Genomic DNA, 24,717 nt, shown 5'->3' on the forward strand with positions numbered 1-24,717 from the left:
AAAAGCTGAATACTCCTCCAAAGCATAAGGAAAGAGAAATGAAAACAAATTAGTGGAGGGGATATTTCCCCTTAGTATACAATGCTGGGCAGTAGAATTTACATTTTTCAACTGCCTCAAAATTAAAATATACAACAGCATCACACAGAAGCAAAATTAACATGCCAGTGATGGGCAGATACGCATGCTGAGCCTCAGGGTGTGGTGGGCTGGGGAGGACCACCATCGGGTCTGGGGAGGACCACCGTCAGGTCTGGGGAGGACCACCGTCGGGTCTGGGGAGGACCACCGTCGGGTCTGGGGAGGATCACCGTCGGGTCTGGGGACGATCACCGTCGGGTCTGGGGAGGATCACCGTCGGGGCTTCTGGGGAGGACCACCGTCGGGGCTTCTGGGGAGGACCACCGTCGGGTCTGGGGAGGACCACCGTCGGGTCTGGGGAGGACCACCGTCGGGTCTGGGGAGGACCACCGTCGGGTCTGGGGAGGACCACCGTCGGGTCTGGGGAGGACCACCGTCGGGTCTGGGGAGGATCACCGTCGGGTCTGGGTGGACCACCGTCGGGGCGTCTGGGTGGACCACCGTCGGGGCTTCTGGGGAGGACCACCGTCGGGTCTGGGGAGGACCACCGTCGGGTCTGGGTGGACCACCGTCGGGTCTGGGGAGGACCACCGTCGGGTCTGGGGAGGACCACCGTCGGGTCTGGGGAGGATCACCATCGGGTCTGGGTGGACCACCGTCGGGGCTTCTGGGGAGGACCACCGTCGGGTCTGGGGAGGATCACCGTCGGTCTGGGAGGACTACCGTCGGTCTGGGGATCACCATTGGTCTGGAGAGGATCACCGTTGCTTCTGGAAACCCACGAATGTGGGAAGGAAATATCACACAGACCTAAAGTGAAGGTCATGCAGCCTAACAGTGGCCAGCCGTGCTCTTTAAAAACCTGGTAAAAGACCACGTTTAAAGCTGGGCAGGTCCATTCCAGATTAAAACAGAACACACAAGATGGTATCTTAGAGTAGGAAAAAAATCACTTAAGTTACAAACTGGGGCGGACGGCAGAAGTGGAATACATATGTCAGAGGTGTGAAATAATCGAACCAACGTTAAATTCCTAATTAGGATTACCACAGCCAGAGAATCCTCCCTCCCTCCCTCCCTCTCCTTCCTTCCTTCAAGAATGACGTCTCTTACATTTCTCAAATGGTCCAGAAACAACATAACACATATAGAATATGACGGAAGGCAGCCACGGATGACTGCGCGAGGGGCAGCTGGGAGGGGCTGGGAGGCCGTGGCCGGCGGACAGACTCACCATCCTCCTGAGGACCCTCAGCAGAAGCTTCTGGTCCTTCGGGTCCTCCTTGGTCACCAGGAGATGGGCAAAGGTCTGCAGGTTCTCTGGGGACAGGTTGTCCGGGTTCTCTCCGCCATACAGCTGCACCAGGATGGACAGGCACTTGGACGACACCTCGGAAATCTCAGGGTCCTCACTGGGAAGCTGGAAGCGGGCAGAGAGGACTAGGTAAGCTCTACGACCACCTGTAACTCTAGGTCCTGGGGAACCCATGACACTGGCCTCCATGAGCCCCCAAATACATGTGTGCATCCCCCCCCACACACACATACACACAATTCGTCTTTCTGCATTCTTTATTCCGATTGGTCCATCCAGATGTCCACCACCCCCAACAGTCACATGCTGTCCGCCTCCTACACCATAGAGAACTTCCCTCCCATACCTTTCTTCTCTTTCAAAAATGACTTTGGCTGTTCAAGAGTGTCTGCTTTTCTTTATACATTTTAGAACCAGTTTGCCTGTCTCTAGAAATATGCTGGCAAGCCTTCCATGCAGGAGTGAGTGTCTTCCTCCAGAGCTCTGCAGTGTTCTGGGCATGCCCGCCACTTGTGGGCTATGGTGCGCTTCACTCTCTTTGGAGCAATTTTACATAGTACTGTTTTGTTTGTTTGCTTGTTTTGTTTTTTAAATTGGAGTTTCTGCACACTTGTTGTTAGCTTACACACCCAGGATTTTAAAAAAATGAATTTCCAGGTTGCAGAAACGTGATTATTTATGATCAAACCTTTTGAAGTGCTTGACTGTTGGTTCTCTGTTGTGTCTGTCTGTCTGTACCTTGCAGCCTGGATGGAATGACTCAGCTCTAGCATGGTCTGCACACTCAGGCAGGGAAGGTTTCCTTTGGGAATGCCTGCCTTTCTTCTCATTCCTACTGTATCACCCAGAATTTCAGTACCATGTCAACTATGAATGGCAGCCACGACATCATGACTCTCTCCTAATCTTAGGAGAACCGGATTGAGTGGGCCGTGCACTATTAAATATGATGTTGGCTCTAGATTTTTTTCATAGGCATTTTATCAGCTTGGGGAGGTTTTCCATCTAATCCTAGTTTGAGGAGAATTATTGTCGGAAACTATCGCGAAACTTTGTCAATTGCTTTTTCGTTATGGATTCATGTCATATCCAATTTCTTCGTAGTACCGTGAATCTGGTAGGACATATTAACTGACATTTGCTGAACAAACCTCATATATCTAGAGAAAACCCTGCTGGGCCACTGTGTTCTGCTACACACAGATGTGTTAAATCCAGCACCACTGCACTGAGGACCGGCAAGATAGCGGCCTGTGCTTGGTCTGATTCGTGTTATTTGTGTATTTAAGGCACACGTATAGGTATGCTTGTGCATATATGTTTGTGTGCATATACGTGTGTGTGTGTGTGTGTGTCTGTGCATATATGTGTGTGTGTTGATGTTTTTCTTTTTCTTTTTTTTTTTTTTGGTCATTTTTTTTTTTTTTTAAGTCAACATGAGATTGATTCCATCCTCAGTAAATGGATTGGGAAATATTTTCCTCTCTTTTATTTTCTGTAAGAAATCATGTAAAACGGTTACCCAATCTCCTGTTTGGTAGAATATTCTGGTAAAATTATCTGGGTCTGGACCGACTGATTAGAAATTCAATTTCTTTAATGATTCTAGAATGACTCAGTGTTCGTCTGTGGTTGTAAAAGAACAGGTTAATTTCTTCATGAGCACAGAGTTGTTTGGAACATTCGCCAGGGCTCTGCCTAGGGCTGTGCCCCATGCTTCCCATTTCATCCTCCATCAGTTATTTCTGTTTCTCTGATCTTTGTCAGTTTCTTGTAAGCTTTCAATTTTGCTCCCCCACCAAGAGTTAATTTTTTAAAAACTGCTTTTCCTCTGTTTGTTTGCTTCAAGCTGATTTCATATTTACTTATTTTATTTCCCAAGGTAGCATGTAAGAGTTCACAGCAGCATTTTCCCTATTAATTTAGTTTTTATGTTCCAATCCTAGTCCCCCCTCCCTCCTCTCCTCCCCCTCCTCAAAGAGGGCAAGCCTTCCCCTAGGAAGTCTACTAAGTCTGTCCCATCATCTCCTTGAGGCAGGACCAAGGCGCCTCCCCACCACCCACCGCTCCCCCCACCCCCTCCCTGCACCCCCGTGCCTAGGCTGAGCACGGTGTTTCTCCATAGAGAGTGGGCTCCACTCAGTACAGCAGCATTTTTATTCATATGCGTTATTGTACTTGGCTCTTATCCATTACCCTCCCTGCTTGCTGATGGCCTCCCTACCCCCAAACAGTCTCATTTCCTCCGTCCAACCCTCCCTCCCTCCCTTCTCTGATGAGTTTTGTTTGCTTTGCAGCACTGGGAACTAAGCCCTGGGCCCCAGGAATGCCTGGCAACCACCTCACTGTGCTGGCTCCAAAGTGCTGGCTCCAAAGCATCTGAAGCATCCTCCCTGTCCTCAGCCTCCCAAGTGCTGGGTCACACACAGCGACAGCACTCCAGGCTGGGTTTTCCTTTTTCTACTCTAAGTTTTTGGTGTTATAAATTTTTCTCTCAATCATACTTTCAGCTACAGCCTACACGTTTTTGATGTATTTCCATTTTAGTTCAACTCTACGTATTAAAATTTCCTTTGAGAATTCAGCTGTGTTTGCTTTTAGACGTTAGAAATTTTCTTGATGTCCTTTCGTTACTGACTTCTGCCAGGGAAACAACTCTAGGAGAAGGGCTAGCTCTGGCTCACAGCCCAAGGGTGCCGATGGTCAGGAAGGGACTGAAAGCAGCTGCTCACAGACAGCCACAGTTAGGAGGCCACACCTCTATCAATGCAATGGTAGTAACCACAGCCACCTGCAAGGGCCCTTCTCCCAAGTGCTTCCAGGCTCTGTCACCCGTAACTAACACTGTTACAAAGTGGCGTGTTCTACTTAGAAACTTTATGGGTTTTATCTTCAGTGTTTCCCCACACTCCTCCTAACAACTTTATTTATAGACTCAACCACATCCAATTAAAGTTGAACTTAAAATAAACATGTCATCATTATAATTTAAGCACACCCATTTGGCACCTTGTGTTTTCTCTTGAGTACGTCGTAGGACGATGAGACATAAGCAGATACCCACATGCAACCTGGACATAATTCTAAGGAAACGCACACTTCAATTCTAGGAACTATTCTAAAGTGATTTAAAATCACAGTTGTGGTGTGTTTGTTTCTCATTAATCAATATATCCAACACCATGCATTTCAAAAAATCTTTCTCATTGTGTATTCTGTTTTAAAAATATTACCTACCACAGTGCTTTGTCAAAAACTATATGGGGATACTTAGTTCCAGAGAAGAAAATACATTAACAAAGAGAGAACAAAAATAGCCTCACAGCAATGTTCCCTGCCCCTTTGATGTTGCTAATGGCACCTGGAGATGGATCTCTACACTGTTAGACATCGTTTACAGGATTTCACCCAAGGCCATCAATCCTGACGCTGAGCTTGCCCACCCAGCTGCAGTGAGAATATCACTTAGTGCTGGAAATTCCCAGTGTCCCTGACGCTGCTCCCTCTCCTCAGAGTGAGGGATGCCGCCGGCTCTCCACCCGCATACATCATACACTTAAACACGAGGATTTGGAAGGACAAAGCCCTGCCACTCCCTTTATTGATTCCATTCTAAGTCTACACATCATAGATTTAGAACACATCCCAAAGACAGCCCGAGAGGCACGGGCTGCACAAATGGGTCCTGACTTGCCCTGAGCAGCATCCACAATGCCCTTCAGAGTGTGCTGTCAACTGCCGGATGGCGGGGAAACACAACCCTGAAAGGCCCTCACCTTCACACGGAACGGTCGGAGCTTCAGAGAGACTGGGTGTCGGCAGTCGCTTCATAGAGCAAACACTGGCTTATTACCTTTAATAATAGCAAGCTGTCACACAAAAACTAGGACTTAGTGGCTCCGGTGTTTTTATTTTTTTTTCCCCCACTATTGGAAATATGTGCCACAAACCCTCATCCCCACAGTGAACATGGCTGCATGAGTTCTCCGGAGCCCCCAAATCCCACTGTCCTCACCTCTGGGCCACACGCCCATCTTATAAGCTGACTTGTCCACTGCTATCCTCCCCCTCCCCCCGAAATGACACAATTGCTGGCTTCCCGTCAGTCCTTTAAACACTTTACAGAGAGCTCACTGGCTCCACTCGGTTTACAACGGCCCAAGAAAGGAAAGAGGAGGAGAGGGAGATGAGGAGCAGAGCCAGGAAGAAGGGAGGCATGCTGGGAGGAGCAGGAAGGACAGGTTCCAAACAGGGAAGTAGAGGAGCAAGAGGGTGCAATTTGCTTTCACCCGGGAAAGGCGTCACCAGGGAGATAAGGTGGGCCGAAGAGCCTGGAAGGCTCTGTCATCCAGATGTGACAGGGATGGCTTTGAGAGGGCAGGCTTCCCCGGGAGCACCATGGACTGCACAGCCAGGGTCCTCTGACCGAAGGACCCCGAAGAGCTCTTGAGTTGGACCTTCCTTCTCTGTTGACACCGATCCTCCAATATTCCGTCAGGTTAGATTTTCTTTTAAAACAATTTCTCATCTGGGGCTGGAGATAGGGCTCAGCGGTTAAGAAAACAGGCTGTTCTTCCAGAGGGCCTGGGTTCAATTCCCAGCACCCACATGGCGGCTCACAGCTGTCTGTAACTCCTATTTCAGCGGATCTGACACCCTCACACAGACATACATGCAGCCAAAACCCAATGTGCATGAAATACAAACAAATAAGTTGAAAGTCCTCATCTGCACCCTAAGTGAAGATGGCCGTCAGTTGTGAGACGTTTCCCAATGGATCATGAAGCCCACTACCACTGCATGAACGAACTGGGAGTCTTCCCACTGGCTTTATGTTCTGGATCATAAGAGGAACACGGGCTGGGTCTTCTGCTTCTTTAGGAGCTAGGATTCACTTGTAAACGACAAGGCAACATGTTAACGTCAGCCCAAAGATGCAAAATGGCCGTTACTGAAGAGTAGGCCCCAAGAGCACCTGTGTGGAGCACTTAGCCCCCAACAGGTGGCGCCATTCTGAGAGTGTGCAGCTTGTAGGCAACAGGGTTGAGCTAGACCAGGCAGGTGTGAGGGGCAGTTCTTAGGGGTACACTGCCCATGGTCTCCTCCTGTCTTGCTCTCTGCTTCCTCCCCTCCACAAAGACTCTGCTCGGGGGTGTGCCTCAGGAATCTGAGTGCAAGAGACATCCCTGACCCTGGACACACCAAGTTCACGCTTGCTTTTCCAGAGTTCTCTGTGTTTGGTCGTGACTAAGGGAATCGTAGTGTGCTCTTCAGAACTGTGAGAGACCCCTGGGGGGACAGTGAAGAGAAGTGTGCCATTCGACTCCTCGGCCACGGAGAGCCAGGTCCTCACTGGGGCCGTGAGACAGCCCTGTGTGTAAAGACACTGGCTTTATGGCCAAATGGCCCACACTCAGTCTCACGACTTCGTAGGACACCAGCAACACAGAGCTGCCCTCTGCCCTCCACACGTGCAGTTCAGGAGTGCGACATCTACTCACATTGATGCCAACTTTGGTAATTTATATTTTATTCTATTAAAGTCGTCTACTTTTCCACATTGCCAATTTTCATGTCTTGAAGTCGTGTGTGCATTTTGCGATTGTGTGGCTCCTTCCTAATACTATAGCCAGAAAAATCCGGACGGAAAACTTCATGAGTCGAATTTCCATCCATAAATAGCAAAGCTAAGAAGACTCAGAAGCCGCAGTCATGGGAAAAGTAGGAGAAATGGGGGCACCGAACATTTGGGGCAGAGAGGGAATCTATCAGGAAGCCCCACCCTAATTGGTATTAATTAAAAGCATAATGATGCCTACTGTTTTAGTTAGGGTCTTAGGTAGGGTGTCTACTGCTGTGGAGAGACATGATGACCATGGCAACTCTGACCAATGAGAACATTTAGCTGGGGTGGCTCACAGTTCAGAGGCTCAGTCCGTTATCATCATGGCTGTGCGCATGGTGGCATGCGGTCAGTCAGACATGGTGCTGGAGAAGAAGCTACTTTTGTACTACATCCGAAGGCAACAGGAAGTGGGCTGAGACACCAGGCATGACTTGGGCATATGAGACCTCGGAGCCCAGCCCCGCAGTGACACACCTCCTGCAACAAAGCCACACCTCCTAATAGTGTCGCTCCCTGTGAGCTGATGGAGGCCAGTTACATTCAAACTATCGCTTTCTACTCCCTGGCCCCCAAAAGCTAATGACAATATCATAATGCAAAAATGCATTTAGTAAATCTTCAAAAGTTTACATGGTCTATCACAGCCTCAATAATGTTTAGAAGTCCGAAGTTCTGAGATTCATGCAATATCTTAACTGTAATCCCCTGTAAAATAAAGATAAAAAGCAGATCACATACTTCCCACATATAATGGCGCAGGATATACATTACCATTCCAAAAACGTAGGGAAGGAAGCACAGTACGCGCATTAGGACCATCAGAAGAGGGAGCAGGGAGATGCTAGGATTTGTTGTTACAAGGGTGGAAAGTGCATTGCAGGAATAGAGCCCAGAAGCAGACAGGGGTCTGGGCATGGCTCAGTGGTCAAGGTGCTTCACCACAGGTACAAGGATAGGACTTCAGATGCCAGGGCCCACGTACAAGACATCAGATATGGCGGCCTGCCTGCAGTACCAGCACTCGGAGACAGGGAAGAGGATTCTCGGAGTGAGCAAGCAACACCAGCCCCACTGGCGAGTGGGTTCAGCTGAGAGACCCTGCCTCAGTGAATAAGGTGGAGAGCACTGGAGGGAGACATCTGATGTTGGCCCTTGGGCTTCCACGTGCACACATGTGCACACACATGCACACCTACATTCACACCTGACACACATGTGCCCATGCACACTCCAGCATGAACATAAGCCCACGTGCATGAGAGAAAAATGACCGTTGACTGACTCCAAGACTGTGAAAATTTTCCCTTGTGTTAAGGTAAATCCTTTCTGAAGAATTCAGATCTAACAAATATAGGTATGAGGCAGAAGGTATGCCCTCAAAGAAAATAAGAGGTAAAAAAAAAAATCACATGTGATTTCCAAGGAGACAATAGATGTCCTTTACTAAAACTGCCCCCTAACACCAGAACAACTTATCCAAGCAGGTGATTTACAATAGAACAGACTCTGTACAATGCCATGGCATATGAAGTTAAGCCTTCATTTATCACCTGGGTGGCAAGCATGAATTCTGTAAGGCAAAGTTGGATCTTTGAAAGCGGGTAGTGCATTTATCCAAGAAATGTTCAGAGTGAATGAAACAAGACTGCAGGACTGAAGGACCCTTAGGGCCCAGAGGCAATTCTACAGGTGGTTGGTGTGCTCTGAGGACCCCGTGATTGCAGTGTGGACAGACAGAGCTCAGTGAGTGCTCCGTCGAGCCGTGAGGCAAAGCTAATTGTAGAGTTACAGTCTTTGAAAAAGCCCCCGGGTCCATTATTTTAGCACATTAACAAGGCTGTGTGCAAAGGGGGCTTATTATTATACGAGCTGGCTGTTTATTAGGTGGAGGTAATATGATTACAGAGCATGCAGCATGGGAAAGCCCCTGGGAGTCATCGACAGGGTAATGCTGTAGGCACAAAGCCAGAACAAAAGGCCAAACCTGTTTATCAAAACAGCTAGCCCCCTGCATCACAGTTACAGGTGAACGGCCAAGCCACTGAACAGACATGTCATTCAGTGGCTTCAAACCTGACACAGAGCCGGCCTTTCAGAGAGCATCTACAATCGAATGGCTTGGGGCGGGGGCAAAAATAAAGGGAGCACACACAGCTTCTAGACTCTTGGGAATTCGGTTGTCACCATGGTGGGGTTTACTACGCAGTATTGTACCACGGTGAAGGTAACGCAAGAACCGTGCAACACCCTGCACCGTGGTCTTGCCAAGACCCTGCGTGCCTAACCCTCCTGGTCTCCCAACAGCTCTAGAGAGCACTAATTACCCTGCCTCCTTTTAAAGGTGCATTTACTTCGTGTGTGGAGGTTAGAGAACAACTTGTGGGTTCTACCATGTAGGTCCCAGGGATAAAATTCAGGTTGTCTGCCTTGGCAGCAAGCCCCTTGGTCTTCTGAGCCATCTTGCCAGCCCTGCATCCCTCCTTGGAGGTGGAAAGCTTGCACACATTTGCCTAACTTGTCCTTCACCAGTGAAGCCAGTGCAACCACAGCTGAATGCATGATGTTCAGAATGGATCCGGCAGACTCCGGCAAGGTCATGGTCTCCTGCTCAACAGCCTGACCTTCATGTGAAATGTCAGTCCACGAAAGCAACAATTCTTCCCAGTGACCTGCTCTGTGGCTGCTCTGTCAGCCCTGCTGGTGGCAAGGGAGGGGTTGATCCTAGCTTTAGAGACCAAGCTGCCGACAGTCAGCACGGATGAGGAGAAATGCAGTCAGTGGGACCGTTAATAGAATTCCACAAGTGCAGTCACTGCACGTTAGCTGCAGACCGTCAGCACGCCAGCTTGCCATGGCTGTCCTCATCATCCCAAGTGCATGATGGAATCTGTCTGGGGGCAAGCGCATCTCCACAGGGGAATCCTGTAATAGAGGCTTGCAGTGTGACCCTGGGGGAATATACTAGAAAAATTCGTTCACATGGAGGATGCCCCCATCTTCCCTCAGTGTCTGTGGAGATCAGGAACCTCAAAGGTTACTGAAGTGTGCAGATGCTAACTTAAGTGGAAGGGCCCAGTGTCTGCAAATAGCTTCGACACCCTTGCATGGACTCTGGGTCATCTCGGGACACCTATTGGGTCAGCACGTGTAAACATGATGTAAAGCACTGCTGTGCTGTACAACTGGAAAGTGACGAGGAGGATAATACGCACACATTTGTCACAGACATGATTTTCTTCACAAGTGATTTCAACTCATGGTTGGCTGAATCCAAGGCTACAGAATGTGCGGGGCTTCAGGCTGACTGCGCTCACCCCTGTTTCTGTGCTATAATGGAATTCCTAACACCCAGCCCTGTGTTTACGTCATTACAGGTTAACACGGGCCAGGGAGCAAAGGGTTCCTGGATGAAGCTTGGCTGCCATCTCCCCGGATGTGCACTATTCCAAATTGTGGTCTAAATAGTAAAGACGACCGACTGCACCTGTGAAATGGGGGCTAAGACCCCACGTGGTACAAATCTATTCAGCACCTGATACCTGGAAACGTTTGCCAACACGCAATGCTCACCTCAACCATCACAACAAAATATCACTGGGTAAACCCAATGGTTACACGCAGGGGCAAGACCATGGAGACCCTGAAGGAAACGTAAGTGACTGGCTACAACTGTCTTCTAAGTTGGGAGGATCAGTAAAAACTGGACATGAAGCTCCTGAGGGTAAAGGTCACTGACCCATTTATCCATCAGACAGACATTTGATGGCAGATGTCATTCTGTAAATATGTTTCTCTTATTAATTAATGAATAAAGCCCTGTTGGCCAATAGGAAGGCAAGACAGGTGGAACTAGGAGACAAGGAGGATTCTGGGAGATGTAGTAGAGAAGAGTCAAGATGTTGGCTGTGAGAGAAGAGGTCCGGACCCTCTCTCTCCAGTAAGATAAGAACATGGGGACACACTTAGATGAATAGAAATGGGTTAATATTTAAGACAGAGCAAGCCAATGAGAAATGCTAGTAATTGGCCAACAGCTTTATATCTAATATGGGAGTCTCTGTGTGTTATTTTGGGACTGACTTGGCTGTGGGACCAGGCTGGCAGGAAAGCTGGTTGTAACAAAATGGAGCCCAACGTGGGTACTAAGAACTTCCACTTAAAACTTAACAAAAGCTTAAGAAAGGATTTTAAAAACAAAATAACAGAGCAAGCAAAGCTTCTTGGTAGCAGCATTTTTTTCGAGTGGGCTCTGTTTTGCTAGAGACAAGCAGAGACTCACGCAGCTCCTTTAAGGGAGGTTTCCTGACTCAAGCATAAGCAGAAAAAAACACAGGGCATTTTTAAGAGGCCCTGATAACAACTGAATGGTGTGCTCAAACAGCTGGTTAAAACGGCCGCCACTTTAATTTTAGCAATGGTGTTTAACAGCTAAAAGACTTGTGGCTAGAAAAAAGATAAAGATTTACAGTAAAGACAGATTAAGATAAAGAAAAGCCTCTAAAGGTTTACAGTGTGTTTAGAAATATACACAGGCTTGGGAGAGAAAAGGAAACAGGACAAAGTGGCTTAATGAAAGAAAAATAGAGAGAGAAGCTGGGTGTGGTGGCACATGCATTTAACTCCAGCACTCGGGAGGCAGAGGCAAGCAGATCTCTGTGATTTCAAGGCCACCCTGGTGTACAGAGTGAATCCCAGGACAAGCAAAAACACACAGAGAAACCCTGTCTCAGAAAATGAAAGTAATAAATAAATAAAAGGAAAAGAAATAGAGTAATAAAAAAGTCACCTACAGATGGGAAATAGACGGAGAGTCTGGACACTGTGTGCTTTTGTGTTGTCTTTGAATTGCTCAGTTGCTAAGGAAGGAACAACAATTGCTAAAATACACTTGATCATCAATGCTGCTAAATTAATCCAATTTATATATTTTAAAAATGCTTTGACTTCAATATTTAAGTCTAAGTACAGGTTACCAGGGGAAATTTTTTCTATTTTTGTTTCCACAGAAAATGAACAGCTGTGGATTCCTTCCAGATTAATATGATTTGATCAAGCCAGACCCCCTGAAGCAATGTCCCAGGTAATCCAACATTCAAAACAGCTGGGACAAGGCAGCCTTGCAGGCCACTGCAGCCAGGATTTCTGTGTCTTCTTAGGGTTCCCATGGTATTACAGTCCCAACCAGCAGGAAGCAGTTTGTAAAGAATGATGCCTAAATTCCCAAATATTATCTATAAATGTTTGTTCTCATTTAAATGGGGTTGGTTATAAATGGTTAACAACCAATTTCTTTTTAAAGGTAAAAAGGGGTTTATGGCATAGAAATGAATACTTTGTTGTGGAATGGATTTTCATTTATTGGTACAAATTTAAGTTCGATTTTGTGATATGTATATTTCTCCTCTTGTTTAGGTATTGTATTTATATAGCCTGTTTAAAAATGTATAATTTAGTACAGATTATAGTTACCTGTAATAATCAAAACTTATAGTTAGATTAGTTAGGTTTTCTAGATATACAGAGAAGTATTTGAGGTAGATAAACATTCTTCAAACATTTCAAAGTCCTACAGAATATGGCATTTGAAATGGTTTACAGTTTTTCTATATAGTGAGGCATAACTGCTCCTGGCAACACCACCTGCGTCAGAAAGGAAGATGGACATCGAAGAAACTGGTTATGGAGTTTGCTTCCAATATGGCAAGACTAGCCATTTGGGCAAGATACTGCTCTTGTCTGGACTGTTTAACTATATGCTTTATAAAATAGACATGTAAGTGACTGCTGATACAAGATGGACAGAGCTACAGGGTTTCTGCTTCAGGACACATCGAAAAGTGACTGACAAACTGCTAATACAGATGGACAGTTTAAAGTTTCCTGCTGTGCTGAAGAGTCTACCAGACACACTATGGCCTATGGGCCCGAAGATGGATGTGTCAATTTACAGAAGAACTTTTGATGACTGTCCAGGTAGCTAGTTGTCTCTGTCATTTCTAGAGTTTATATACTATCCTTCTGTGGTCTTTGATGGAGTTGAAGACAGATAGTTATGGTTATAGTTTTCCTTATTTAGGATTAAAGACAAGTTACATATAAAACTTTAGACTCAGAAAGATAGGATAGATGATGGAATATTTTCTTTAAATCTTGCTAAATGTTAATGGAATAAATATTGTTAACTGTGATTCTTATTTGGTAACTGTTTTGTTATATATTTTACTATGTTATAGTTAAAGCCCTTCTTTTTATTTTAGACAGAAAAGAGGAGATGATGGGAGATGTCATTCTGTAAATATGTTTCTCTTATTAGTTAATAAATAAATCTCTGTTGGCCAATAGGAAAGCAAGATAGGCGGGACTAGTAGACAAGGAGAATTCTGGGAGATGTAGTAGAGAGGAGCCAAGACATGAGAGGAGAGGTCTGGACCCTCTGTCTGGTAAGATAAGACCACGTGGAAACACTTAGATTGGTAGAAATGAGTTAACAGCTAAGATAGAGCTAGCCAGTAAGAAGCTCTAGCCATTGGACAACAGCTTTATAACTAATAGAGTCTGGGTTTGTTATTTTGGCTGACGCGGCTCTGGGACCAGGCTGGCACAAAGCTGCTTGTCATAACAGACACTATCTTTGTAATGAAAATACCTCTAAAAATAAAGACTAGCAAGGAGAAAATGAGAGAGCACATTTGTTATGATACAAATTCCTTCCTTTTGTTCAAAGATGCCTAATATTCAAGGCAGATGAAGCAGGAAAAGTGGGCAGAAGACACATCAAGCAATCAGAGAGGCAGACATTAAGACAACTAGCCATTGCACACAGCTTTAATCGCAGCACTGGGGAGGCAGAGGCAGGGGATCTCTGTGATTTGAGGCCAGCCTGGCCTACAGAGCAAGTTCAGACAAAATATTTTTTTCCTTCGTTCACAAAGAAAGAAACACAAGATTTCCAGGGACTCGGGACTCAGCAGGTCTGAACAACAAAAGGGATGCAAGCTCACAAAACTCAGTCTAAGAGATGGAAGCTGTCCTGCACCCTGTGGGGAGGGCAGAAGAAAACTGAACGCTCCAACCTTGAACCTAGTAGACCCCACAGACCCCACTGCAGTCCCAGTCCACCTCACCCGGGATCTATTGTCTCAAATATGAATGCCTGGAAGGGTACACAGTCAAGGGAGGGCCTTGATCACTCAGCTCTGCTGGGTTCGTGAAAGTCATCAGTAAAGCTGTGCTTATGAGGGAGAGGAAACTGGGCTGAAGATTCCACCATGACCTCCATTACAGGCCGGAAGACACACACAACTCACAGAGCGCTGTGCCCTACATATTTTGAATTATTTTTTATAGATGCATGGTGCCTACATATGGAACATACACACGATGGGGGGTGTCCTTCTGTACACACGTTTCTCTTATTGGTTGATGAATAAAACACTGTTTGACCTATAGCCAGTAGAGGCAGGAAGACAGGCGGGGCTAGGAGACCAGGAGAATTCTGGGAAAGGTAGGCAGAGGAGCCCGCCAGAGAGTCACCGTGTAGACCACAAAGGAGTAACAGGTCCGGACCCTTCTCCAGTAAGATAAGACCATGTGGAAATACTTAAATTAATAGAAATGGGTTAATAATTAAGACAGAGCTGGCCAATAAGAAGCCCTAGCCATTGGCCAACAGCTTTATCACTAATATAGCGTCCCTGCATTCATTTGGGGCTGAGAGGGGCGGTGAGACCTGGCGAGATAAGGAAATCTCCACAACATACACATACATGTGTGTCTTTGTTTCAATGGAGAACAGCACGTAAGCCACACACAGCAGCCGGGTGTGATAATTCAGGCCTATAGTTCTAGGACTTGGGAGGTGAGACGGGGGAATCACTCTAAGTTCCAGGCCAGCCTGGGCTATGGAGTAAGGCTCTGTCTCAGAAAGCAACGGCTGGGTGTGGAGAGATGACTCAGTGGTTAAAAACACTTGCTGCTTTTGCAGAGGACCCAGGTTCGGTTCCCAGCTCCCACATGGAGGCTTCAGGGAATCTTTGCATGGACACACACTGGCACACACGTACACATAAAAAGGATAAAATAACTCTTAACGGCAACAACCCGAACACGTGTTAAACACTCACGACTCCGGAGACACGTGACACACACGGTGACTCACCAGTGTAAGGAAGGGCACTGATCCATCTCCCACAGCACATACAGGCCAGGTGAGGTCCTAGCACAGACGGACAGATGGACATGCACAGCCACCTGTCACCCCTGCCTTGACTACGTTAGTCCTTGTCTATGTCTGTGAGGGATCACCTTGTTTAAGTTAGCCTATGGCAGCGGTTCTCAACCCGTGGGTCACGACCCCTTTGGGGGTTGGAACAACCCTTTCACAAGGGTCACGTGCCCGATATCCTGCACATGAGATGTTTACATTACGATTCACAACAGTAGTGAAATTACAGTTATGAAGTAGCAACGAGAAAAAGCTTATTGTTGGGGGGGAGGGGGGTCAGCACAACAGAAGGAACCATATTAAAGGGCCATAGCATTAGGAGGGTTGAGAACCAACAGGCTATGGCCATGCCTGTCGGGGACCGTCTTGATTAGGTTAACTGATGCTGGGAGGCCCCACTCTGAGCTAATGCTGGAGGGAGGTACCAGTCCATGGACTTGGGTCCTGGAAGGGGAGAGAGTAGAGCAGGTACACGGGTCCACGACTCTCTGCTTCCTGCTAGAGATGTAGAGGGACCAGCGCCTCAAGCCCCTGCTGCCAGGCCCTTCCTCCCACGATGGACTGCGCCCTCCAACGGCCTCCCCGGTGCTGTTCTTGTTGGGTACGTTCTCACCACAACGGAAAAGTGGCGCCAACAAGGCCGAAAGTGGCAGAGCTCTGAAACACTCAGGGACGCTAAGTCATGGCCTACGTAAGAGGAAAGTAGGCTTGGACTGGACGTGTGCTCTGCCTGCCACTCCTGACTAAGCAGAAGTGGAGAAGAGCGACCCGTCTTCAGCAAGATTTCCAGTGGATACTTTTTAAATCGCTGAGTGCCATTTCAAATTCATGCTGACTGCTTTTCCTTATCTTTGCCTCGCTGTCTCATGATGGATTCAGGAGAAGCAGAGAAGTAGGCCTTCGTGTGGGCCTCCACCTGCAGCACACAGAGCTGGGAAGGGAGCAGGAGCTGAATTCTCTAGTGGTGAAGACAGAGTAGACCCTGCAGACATGCTCTTGTCAGAAACCAAAGCTCCCGTGTCCACCACACAAGGGAGGCCCAGCAGGACTTAGGGCAAGGGCAAACGGCACGTGAGGGCGCTCTCTCTCTCTCTCTCCCCCCTCCATGTCTCTCTCTCAAAATAAATTCACGGAAATAAACCAGGTGACAACACATAGAATTTACTCTAAAGTAGAAAAGTATTATCTTCAAAGTCAACGCAAGGCTTCATGTTCTTCTCAGGCATGCTCAACGGGGTATCATGGTGCCATGAGACATTCTGTGGCCGCAGAGAGCCACCCCAGCTGTTTTCAGCTACATGCCCTGGACTGGCAAACTGCCCCTTGGCTAGAAGAATCAGACTCACAGCACTGATGACATTTCTCTACACAGGTCATTGTCTGAAAGATGGAACAGTTGCACACTCCTGGCTGTGGGCATGCTCACGCTGAGGTGCATGTGTGGTCAGAGGGCGATTGTGGGAATCGGTTCCTTTCTTTTACCATGTGGGCTTCAGGGTGGGAGGAATCGAACTCAGGTCCCAGAACTCTGAAGGCAGAGGTAGGCAGATGTCTGTGAGTTACAGGCCAGCAAATGCTACATAGTGAGATACGGTCTAACATGTAAATATGTGTGTGTGTGTGTGTGTGTGTATGTGTGTGTATATGTGTGTGTATGTATGTGTGTATATATGTGTATGTATGTATGTGTATAAGTGTATGTATATATAAGTGTGTATATATGCGTGTGTGTATGCATATGTGTATTGTGTGTGTATGTGTATGTCTATATATTGTGGGTTTGGCCACAATCCTCACTGCTGCTTCTGCTCACTCTGGCTTAGCTTGCTTTCTCCCTGAGTCTCCTGGGGACTCCCAGTGCCTTCTTCAGATGCAGTACAGGCTGCCCTGATGACCCAGCAGCTTGTGTCTGGGCAAGCTGACACGTGCCGGCAGCAGTTAAGGTGTTTCTTTCTAGGTGGGAGCTAAGACCGCCATCTCTCCATGCTTCAGGGTTAACACAATTGCTTCAGACAGAAGTGGGGCCCCTGAAATAAGGGCTGCGTGGCCTGCCTAAGGGATGCTGGGTATGTGCCCTGTATTAGAAGACACTGGTTTTAAGGGCTGCTGAGGTAGCTCAGCAGGTAAAGGAGCTTCCCACCAAATTAACTGATCCCTAGGACACACAGTAGAAGGGGCCGACTTCTGCAAGTTGTCCTGACCGCCCACCTGTATTCTGACGTGCTCATACACACAAAATAATAAATGTAAACAGTACTTATTCTAAATATAGATTAACATATATGTATAAGATCTTCCAGTTATACAGACCCTATAAACTATACATTAGCAGCTGATAGCATCCTAGTACTTTGCTTGATGTCATGTTATATTTTCCTGCATTGTTAAATGGGCTTTGAAAATCATATTCAGTGGCATAGAATTCTACCTTAAAACTAGAGTTTAGGGCCAGAGAGATGGACCACTAGGGAAAAGCACTCACCACACAGGCTGGCAACATGATCTAGAGTCCTCAGCATCTACATAAAAACCAGAAGCAGCGGCCATACATCTGCAACGCTTCTGGTGAGATGGGACCAGAGACAGAACTACCAGAAAGTTCGGGGGTGAGCTAGCCTGGGGTACCAAGTGCAGGTGAGCTAGCCTGGGGTACCAAGTGCAGAAGCAGGATAGAGAGAAGCTCCACCTCAGCAAAGCTACAGACATTCCCAAAAGTCACCTTCTGACCCCCTCACACACACAAATAGAAACTGTAAAAACCAGAATTTGATTTCTAATTGAGCAATCAGCAAGTTATTAAATAAGTTTTTTGATGTTAAAAATAATGTTATGAGTTTGTGTGTTTATTTACACAAATACCCCGCACTTAAAATCATTTCCCGTGCAGTCTGGTCTCTGGAAGTGGGATTAAAGGCAGGGATAATTTGAAAGCTTTTGAGGAACCTATTCACATTTTAATTTACCAATTAAGAGCTCATAATCAGTTTCCAACTCCAAAGACTGAAAAGGTAAAAACCCATGTTTACTGGGTTTTGTCTAATTTAATTCCCTTTGTTATTTAAATGAGCTTGATACACGTGGTGAAGTTAAGGCTTGTTGTTTTATTTTTCCTGGGCTGGAGCTGAGGCCAGGGCTCGCTGCTAGCCCAGATCTTCACCACGGAGCCACAGCCCAGTACAAATGCCACTATTTTTGCTGTGAGATCTAGTACGTGATTCTTGTGAACAGCTGCCTTGAGTCTGTCTCCACTGATCTGAACCACTTTCTGATCTTCCTAAAGTGAAATCATTAATTCTGCATCTCCCTAACCCACAGCTCACCATCATCACCGGTCACAAGATGGGAGACATGTAAACAGGAAAAAAAAAAAAAAAAAAATCACAGTGAATCCTGGCCACGGGCCCTGGCTCTGACACTCAACCTTTCCAACCCTGCACTCTGTCCGCATGGGTGCCAACCAAACCCAACCACAACCACGAAGAGATACTGCGCTCTTGTCATATTTAGTCAAGGCACGCATGCATACATGGAACACAGAACAGGTTTAGAAACCTTTCTAGCAGCTACAGTGCATGGGCGTGGCCATCTCTCACAGTCCAGGCGTTTTCTGTCCTCCAAACCCCCACTCCCCAGTTTCCCCAGTGAGCCCCACTGCCTCCCCTAGGCAGCCCAGGAGGACTTACACAGAAGCTAGCCCTCCAGACTCACAAGCCGCCCCCACCCCCGAAAGGTTTTATACCTAACTGGCAGCAGTTTCTGGGGAGGAGACTTCAGCGGAGCTGCCCACAGGTTGGGCGGAGCCGTAGGACCCAGCTCTCCTGGGCTATCAGCCATGCTGGCACTGGCTGATACCTCTGCCTTTGAGTCACTGGGGCTATGGTAAGAAACCACGACTGACCCAGTTCCCCAAGCTAGATTCGGTCTGCCCTCCTCCATGTCCTCTCTGGGGCGAGTAGGCGCTGGTTCATGTCTCCCCAGGAAGTCACAAAACATAAAAGCTTTTTCTATGTGGCAGTGGTCATGGGAGATTCACGAGGCTGCTACACTGTGGGCCATCCATGGCCAAGCTTTCTCTGGCGGAACTGTTCTCAGGACCGTTTGTGACCCGTCAGTGAATTCTTTGTGGGTTTTGCTTGTTTGTTTGTCTTAGATCAGGGTGCCCCAGCCAAGAACAAAATGCTGTTAAAAGCCTACATTGCAACCACATCAAGAAAAAAAGAAAAAAAATGTTCGTAGAGTAACAGGAGGGAGCACACCTGGAAATGTCCTTTCCTAGAGCTACCGAGTCTAAACTCCACCTGCCACATTCCGGGTGTCTCCCTGTAGAAGTGGGTGACAGTGTGCGGCATCGGTTTGGAAGAGACTGGGCACATTCAGGATGTCATGGCCGTAGACAAAGGTGCCCGTGTTCGATGCTCGGAGCCTCTGTTCTCACCAGAGCTGCCGGGATGTTAGAGTTGTGTTTTGTTTTCACAGACTGCAAGTACAGTAATCTAGAAGGACATGGTCCCTGGTCAGAGCTATTGTGTGCCTTCTGGTCAATCAGAGGTAGGGTACAAGCGGGTTCAGAAATAATAGATAATGATAATGATAAATAAATGATGGATAATAACATGCTGCCCAGTGAAAGCCAGTGCAGGCCTACACTCCAAGGAGAGAGCAGGCACCGGGGAGATTTTGTGCTGCTCAGGTGAGTGCCGCCAGCTGCCCACTGCTTGCCCTCTGAGAAGGAGACAGCTCAGCAGAGGGCCATGGGGAGGGGCATACAGTTAGGTGAGCAGGCTTGGTTTCTCCTCGGTTACAGTGTGAGGACTTGCTGCATTATCCTCCCTTTCCTAGGCTCTTGGTGTTGAATCTCCGTCCTAGGGCCCAAGACGGAACAGAGAGATATCGATGGGAGATGTCTTTCTGTAAATATGTTTCTCTTATTAGTTAATGAATAAAGCACTGTTGGCCAATAGGAAAGCAAGATAGGTGAGACTAGGAGACGAGGAGGATTCGAGAAGGAGGTAGTAGGAAGAGATTCAAAATGTAGGACAGAGAGCAGAACGCCAGCCCCCTCTCTGGTAAGATAAGACCACGTAGAAATACTTATATTAATAGAACTGTGTTAATATTTAAGACAGAGCTAGCCAATAAATGCTAGTAACAGGCCAACAGCTTTATATCTAATACAGCGTCTCTGTGTGTTATTTGGGGTTGGCATGGCTCTGGGACCAGACGGGCAAACATGCTCGTTAACAAGATATCGCCTCTGCCAGAATAGGGCTGGCCATCCAGCGGGAAAGGCGGAGAAACCAATGTTTGCACACGACGGACGCCATGTGAGGATCGGGGAAGCCCTGAAATGGTGAATTATGTGCAGAGTACTGCAAACTAGTGTTCATGCAAAGAGGACATGGAGTCACGACGAAGCTATCAGAACACACCAGGGATTGACGCCGCTTGTGGATACTGGGCAAGTGCCAGCTCTCCACCCAGATGGAGCCAGGGAGTGGGCAATCCCTCCCAGAGACCCCAGGGAAGGGCAACGGCAGCCGCGACATCCTCCCTGTTACAGCTCAGCATGTAGCACTGTGTCACCCGTACCTGACGAGAGGGATGCGAACAGCCCATGGCTGGTGACAGCCTCTTAGAGCGATGCGCCTACTATCACTGCTCTGCTGCTAACCGCTTACATCACCCTCAACTATGCCTAATGTGCATGCTACATTTTGTCACAGGAAAAAAAAAAAAACGCATGATGTATAGAAACTTCCTGACTTACAACAGAATTATGTCTGGATCAGTGGCTCTCAACCTTCCTAACGCTGTGACCCTTTAATACAGCTCCTCACGTTGTGGTGACCCCAAACAAAGTTATTTTCATTGCTACTTCATAGTTGAAATTTACTACGGTTATGAGTTGCAACTTTTTCCGATGGCCTTAGGTAACCCCCAAAGTGGTTGAGACCCACAGGTTGAGGACTACTGCTCCAGCTAGACCCATAGTATATTGAAAACGTAAGTTAAAATGCATTTAAATGCCTCATCCACCAAACATCAAAGCTTACAGTGCCATGCGCTGTGTGGGTTGTTTCATCCCATGATGGGAGGCTGGGAGCAGCTGCAGCTCAATGCCATGGCCCAACATAAAAAGAAACTACTGTACGTCATGTACCCAGGAAGAGAGCCCATCTGAAACCCCACACACCAAGGCCCTCTTAGCGTAGCAGGCAGCAGTCAGTCTCATAATCTAACATCCCACACACCCCTGTGCAGCTGAGGCATTGCGGCTGGGTGACGGTCAGCAGGGGGCTAGCTCGCTTTTGAGTTCATGCAGGGCCTCAGGCATCCTCAAGGGTCTTAGACACTCACCCCAAACGAGGAAACATCACTTTGCTCATGACTCTGGGCTGACCGGTCCCAGTCTCTTCAGGGTATGTTTACTTTCCCTGGGCCACATTTGCAAAGAGCCACAAAACTCCCAAGTTCATCCTCCTGCCTTTAGGCCGACGCTCCCAGAGTCATCCGAGTCTAACAAAAACTCAAAATCCATTTATTCTGTCCCGTAGGGAAGCAATCCAGGTGTCTTCTCCTGTAGCCTATTACATTTTCAAACAGCCGTTGTAAAATTTATCTTTACTCGGTGCGTGCTCTAGTGAGGTGCTCAGTAGCTTTATTACTATTTTTCTTCGCTTTATGCAGAGCTATAAATGTGTGTTAACCCTTCCCAGAGTGTCGCGGGCCATTGCTGAGGCTCAAGGCTCCAGTGAGACCCTGGGTGCACACAATGCAGCTCTCGTACATTAGGCAAATGCCCAGCGATGCTCTGGAGCCTCAGGCTGGCAGCCAGCACCTCAGAGAGCCTGGGTCCCTCCGGGGACAGTGCTGTCCTGGGGTAATCCACACACACCGGCACTCTATAGCAGTCAATATGAGGAGGTGTTCTGGGTTGCTGCATGTGAACACAGGAGACTATCGGCCGGTGACAGGAGCTAAGCTCGTGACTGTGCAGTCTCTGTCCAGAAGAAAATCCGTAGAGTAGCGGTGTCAAGGGAGGAGCTCTGGGGAGAACTGTACGCACAGACTTTGAAGGAGACACTGGACTCTGTGCCAGAGACTCTGGTGTGCCGAGCACAGCATCTCAGGCAGGCTGGGGGCAGGGCTGACAAGGGAGGGGAAGGGTGCTCAATGGGGAGAGCAGGCAGGGACAACAAAACAAATGAGCAGAAGCTGAGGCAAAACTCAGACATACGTGACGGCGTGAGCCAATGACACACGTGACAACATGAGACAGTGACACACACGACAACATGAGCCAATGACATACATGTGACAGCGTGAGCCAATGACATACATGTGATAGCATGAGCCAATGACACACATGTGACTGTGAGCCAATGACATACATGTGACTGTGAGCCAATGACACACATGTGATAGTATGAGGCAATGACACACATGTGATAGTGTGAGGCAATGACACACATGTGACAACGTGAGCCAATGACACACATGTGACTGTGAGCCAATGACATACATGTGATAGCATGAGCCAATGACACACATGTGACTGTGAGCCAATGACATACATGTGATAGTGTGAGCCAATGACACACATATGACTGTGAGCCAATGACATACATGTGACTGTGAGCCAATGACACACATGTGACTGTGAGCCAATGACATACATGTGATAGTGTGAGCCAATGACACACATGTGACTGTGAGCCAATGACATACATGTGACTGTGAGCCAATGACACACATGTGACTGTGAGCCAATGACACACATGTGACTGTGAGCCAATGACATACATGTGATAGCGTGAGGCAATGACACACGTGACAATGTGAGCCAATAACATACATGTGACAGTGTGGGTCAAAGACATACATGATAATGTGAGCCAATGACATACATGTGACAACATGAGCCAGTGACAGAATGGGGGTCAAGTTGTTCCTGACGCACCATCACTGAGCTGGGCACCATCACCTGCTCTTCTTGTCAATCCTCCAAGGCCTCAGAGACAGAGCCCCTCACCGGAGGTCACAGGCTGGGCGGCCCCACCCCTTGCCAATTCCAGCCTTGAGCCACAAGACTCCCCCTCAAGTGAGGAACCATGTGTGGTGTTAGTCAGTGGCTTGTCATCCATTCCTCACACGAGCTCCAGGAGAGTGCCCGTTTCCAATGCTCCGATGCAACATATAAAAGCATGTAAGATAAGAAGATGCCTGTGCCGGCCTTGGAGCTTTCCGAAGGCCTGAGGTGGCAGAGGGGAGCTACAGGAGATACGAGCTGACGGGCCACACTGCAGGTAGTGCAGCTGTGCTGGGCAGGGCGGGCCATGTCTGCCTACATCAAAGATCCACCTGATGATTTGACCTCAGGAACTGCCGGCTTACAGGAGAGGCCAGCTCAGAACATGAAACATGGGTGCTCCAGGCTTTTCAAGTCCAGGTCTGCTCCGCTCCAGGTGAGATGTTTCACCGCAGCTGGCATATTATGCTTTAGACCTGATCACTCTGTACAGACACCTGCCGAAGCAAGTATTCCGAAAGAGGCAGTGTTCTTTAGAGGAGGGGGTAGGGCTGACTGCTCTCCTCCACTGAGAATAAGTTTGTCCCTCGACGCCAGCAATGTCGAGAGGTTGGGACAAATGGCACTGGCAAACAGTGGCTGTGTGTGGCTGCACCTGCACTCTGAAGGCACCTCTTAACCATTTATACTCCCTGATTAACCTCTTAACCATTTATCCTCCCTGATTAACCTCTTAACCATTTATACTCCCTGATTAACCTCTTAACCATTTATCCTCCCTGATTAACCTCTTAACCATTTATACTCCCTGATTAACCTCTTAACCATTTATCCTCCCTGATTAACCTCTTAACCATTTATCCTCCCTGATTAACCTCTTAACCATTTACATTCCCTGATTAACCTCTGCCAGGGAATGGGATAGAGTGCATCGCAGGAGTGTAAAAAATCCTCTTCCATCATTCCCAAACAAAAATCCTCTGAGAGATTGGAAAGCACCTTTTCCCATCAATGTGTGTGTCACTGTCTTTGGGGCAGGATGGCAGAGCCTCCCCTCCGCACTTCCGAAGCCACGGGAACCTCAGCTGTGAAGGGTGTTTGCAGTCAGGCCTGCAAACCCCCCTCACGCTTATAACAATACCAGACCCACAGAAGCCGTCTAACCCAACACACTTCCTGCCAGTCCAGCTATTTCTGGGTGTGCCTGAGCTTAGGGCTTCATGGGTTCAGAGCAAATCCAGAGGCCAGTGAGAATGTTGGTGAGGAACACGTGGGTGTTGAGAGCAGACATTTTCCAGGGCCTTCTCTGTAAAGTAAAGGTGGGCGCACATCACAGAAAGGGGGGATTAAGTAAGATCCATGCTGAAGCAGAAAAAGACCCTCAGTATTGCCAGCGCTGGCCAGACTGCATGGTGCTTACGGAGCCAAGTCTAGCTGACTGA

At 47.7% G+C, this 24,717-nt stretch overlaps 1 protein-coding gene across 1 annotated transcript in view; it reads right to left on the reverse strand.

The window, feature by feature from the left end:
- The window catches only part of Ulk4 (unc-51 like kinase 4), a 275,914-nt gene that overhangs the window by 64,615 nt on the left and 186,582 nt on the right, over positions 1-24,717 (reverse strand). Inside the window, exon 36 of the mRNA XM_051202614.1 lies at positions 1,316-1,501. Within this exon, the coding sequence (XP_051058571.1) occupies positions 1,316-1,501 (186 nt within the window). The remainder of the gene's footprint in view (positions 1-1,315; positions 1,502-24,717) is intronic.

The sequence above is a fragment of the Phodopus roborovskii genome, unplaced genomic scaffold, assembly GCF_943737965.1.
Source record: "Phodopus roborovskii unplaced genomic scaffold, PHOROB, whole genome shotgun sequence".
Taxonomy (NCBI): Eukaryota; Metazoa; Chordata; class Mammalia; order Rodentia; family Cricetidae; genus Phodopus; species Phodopus roborovskii.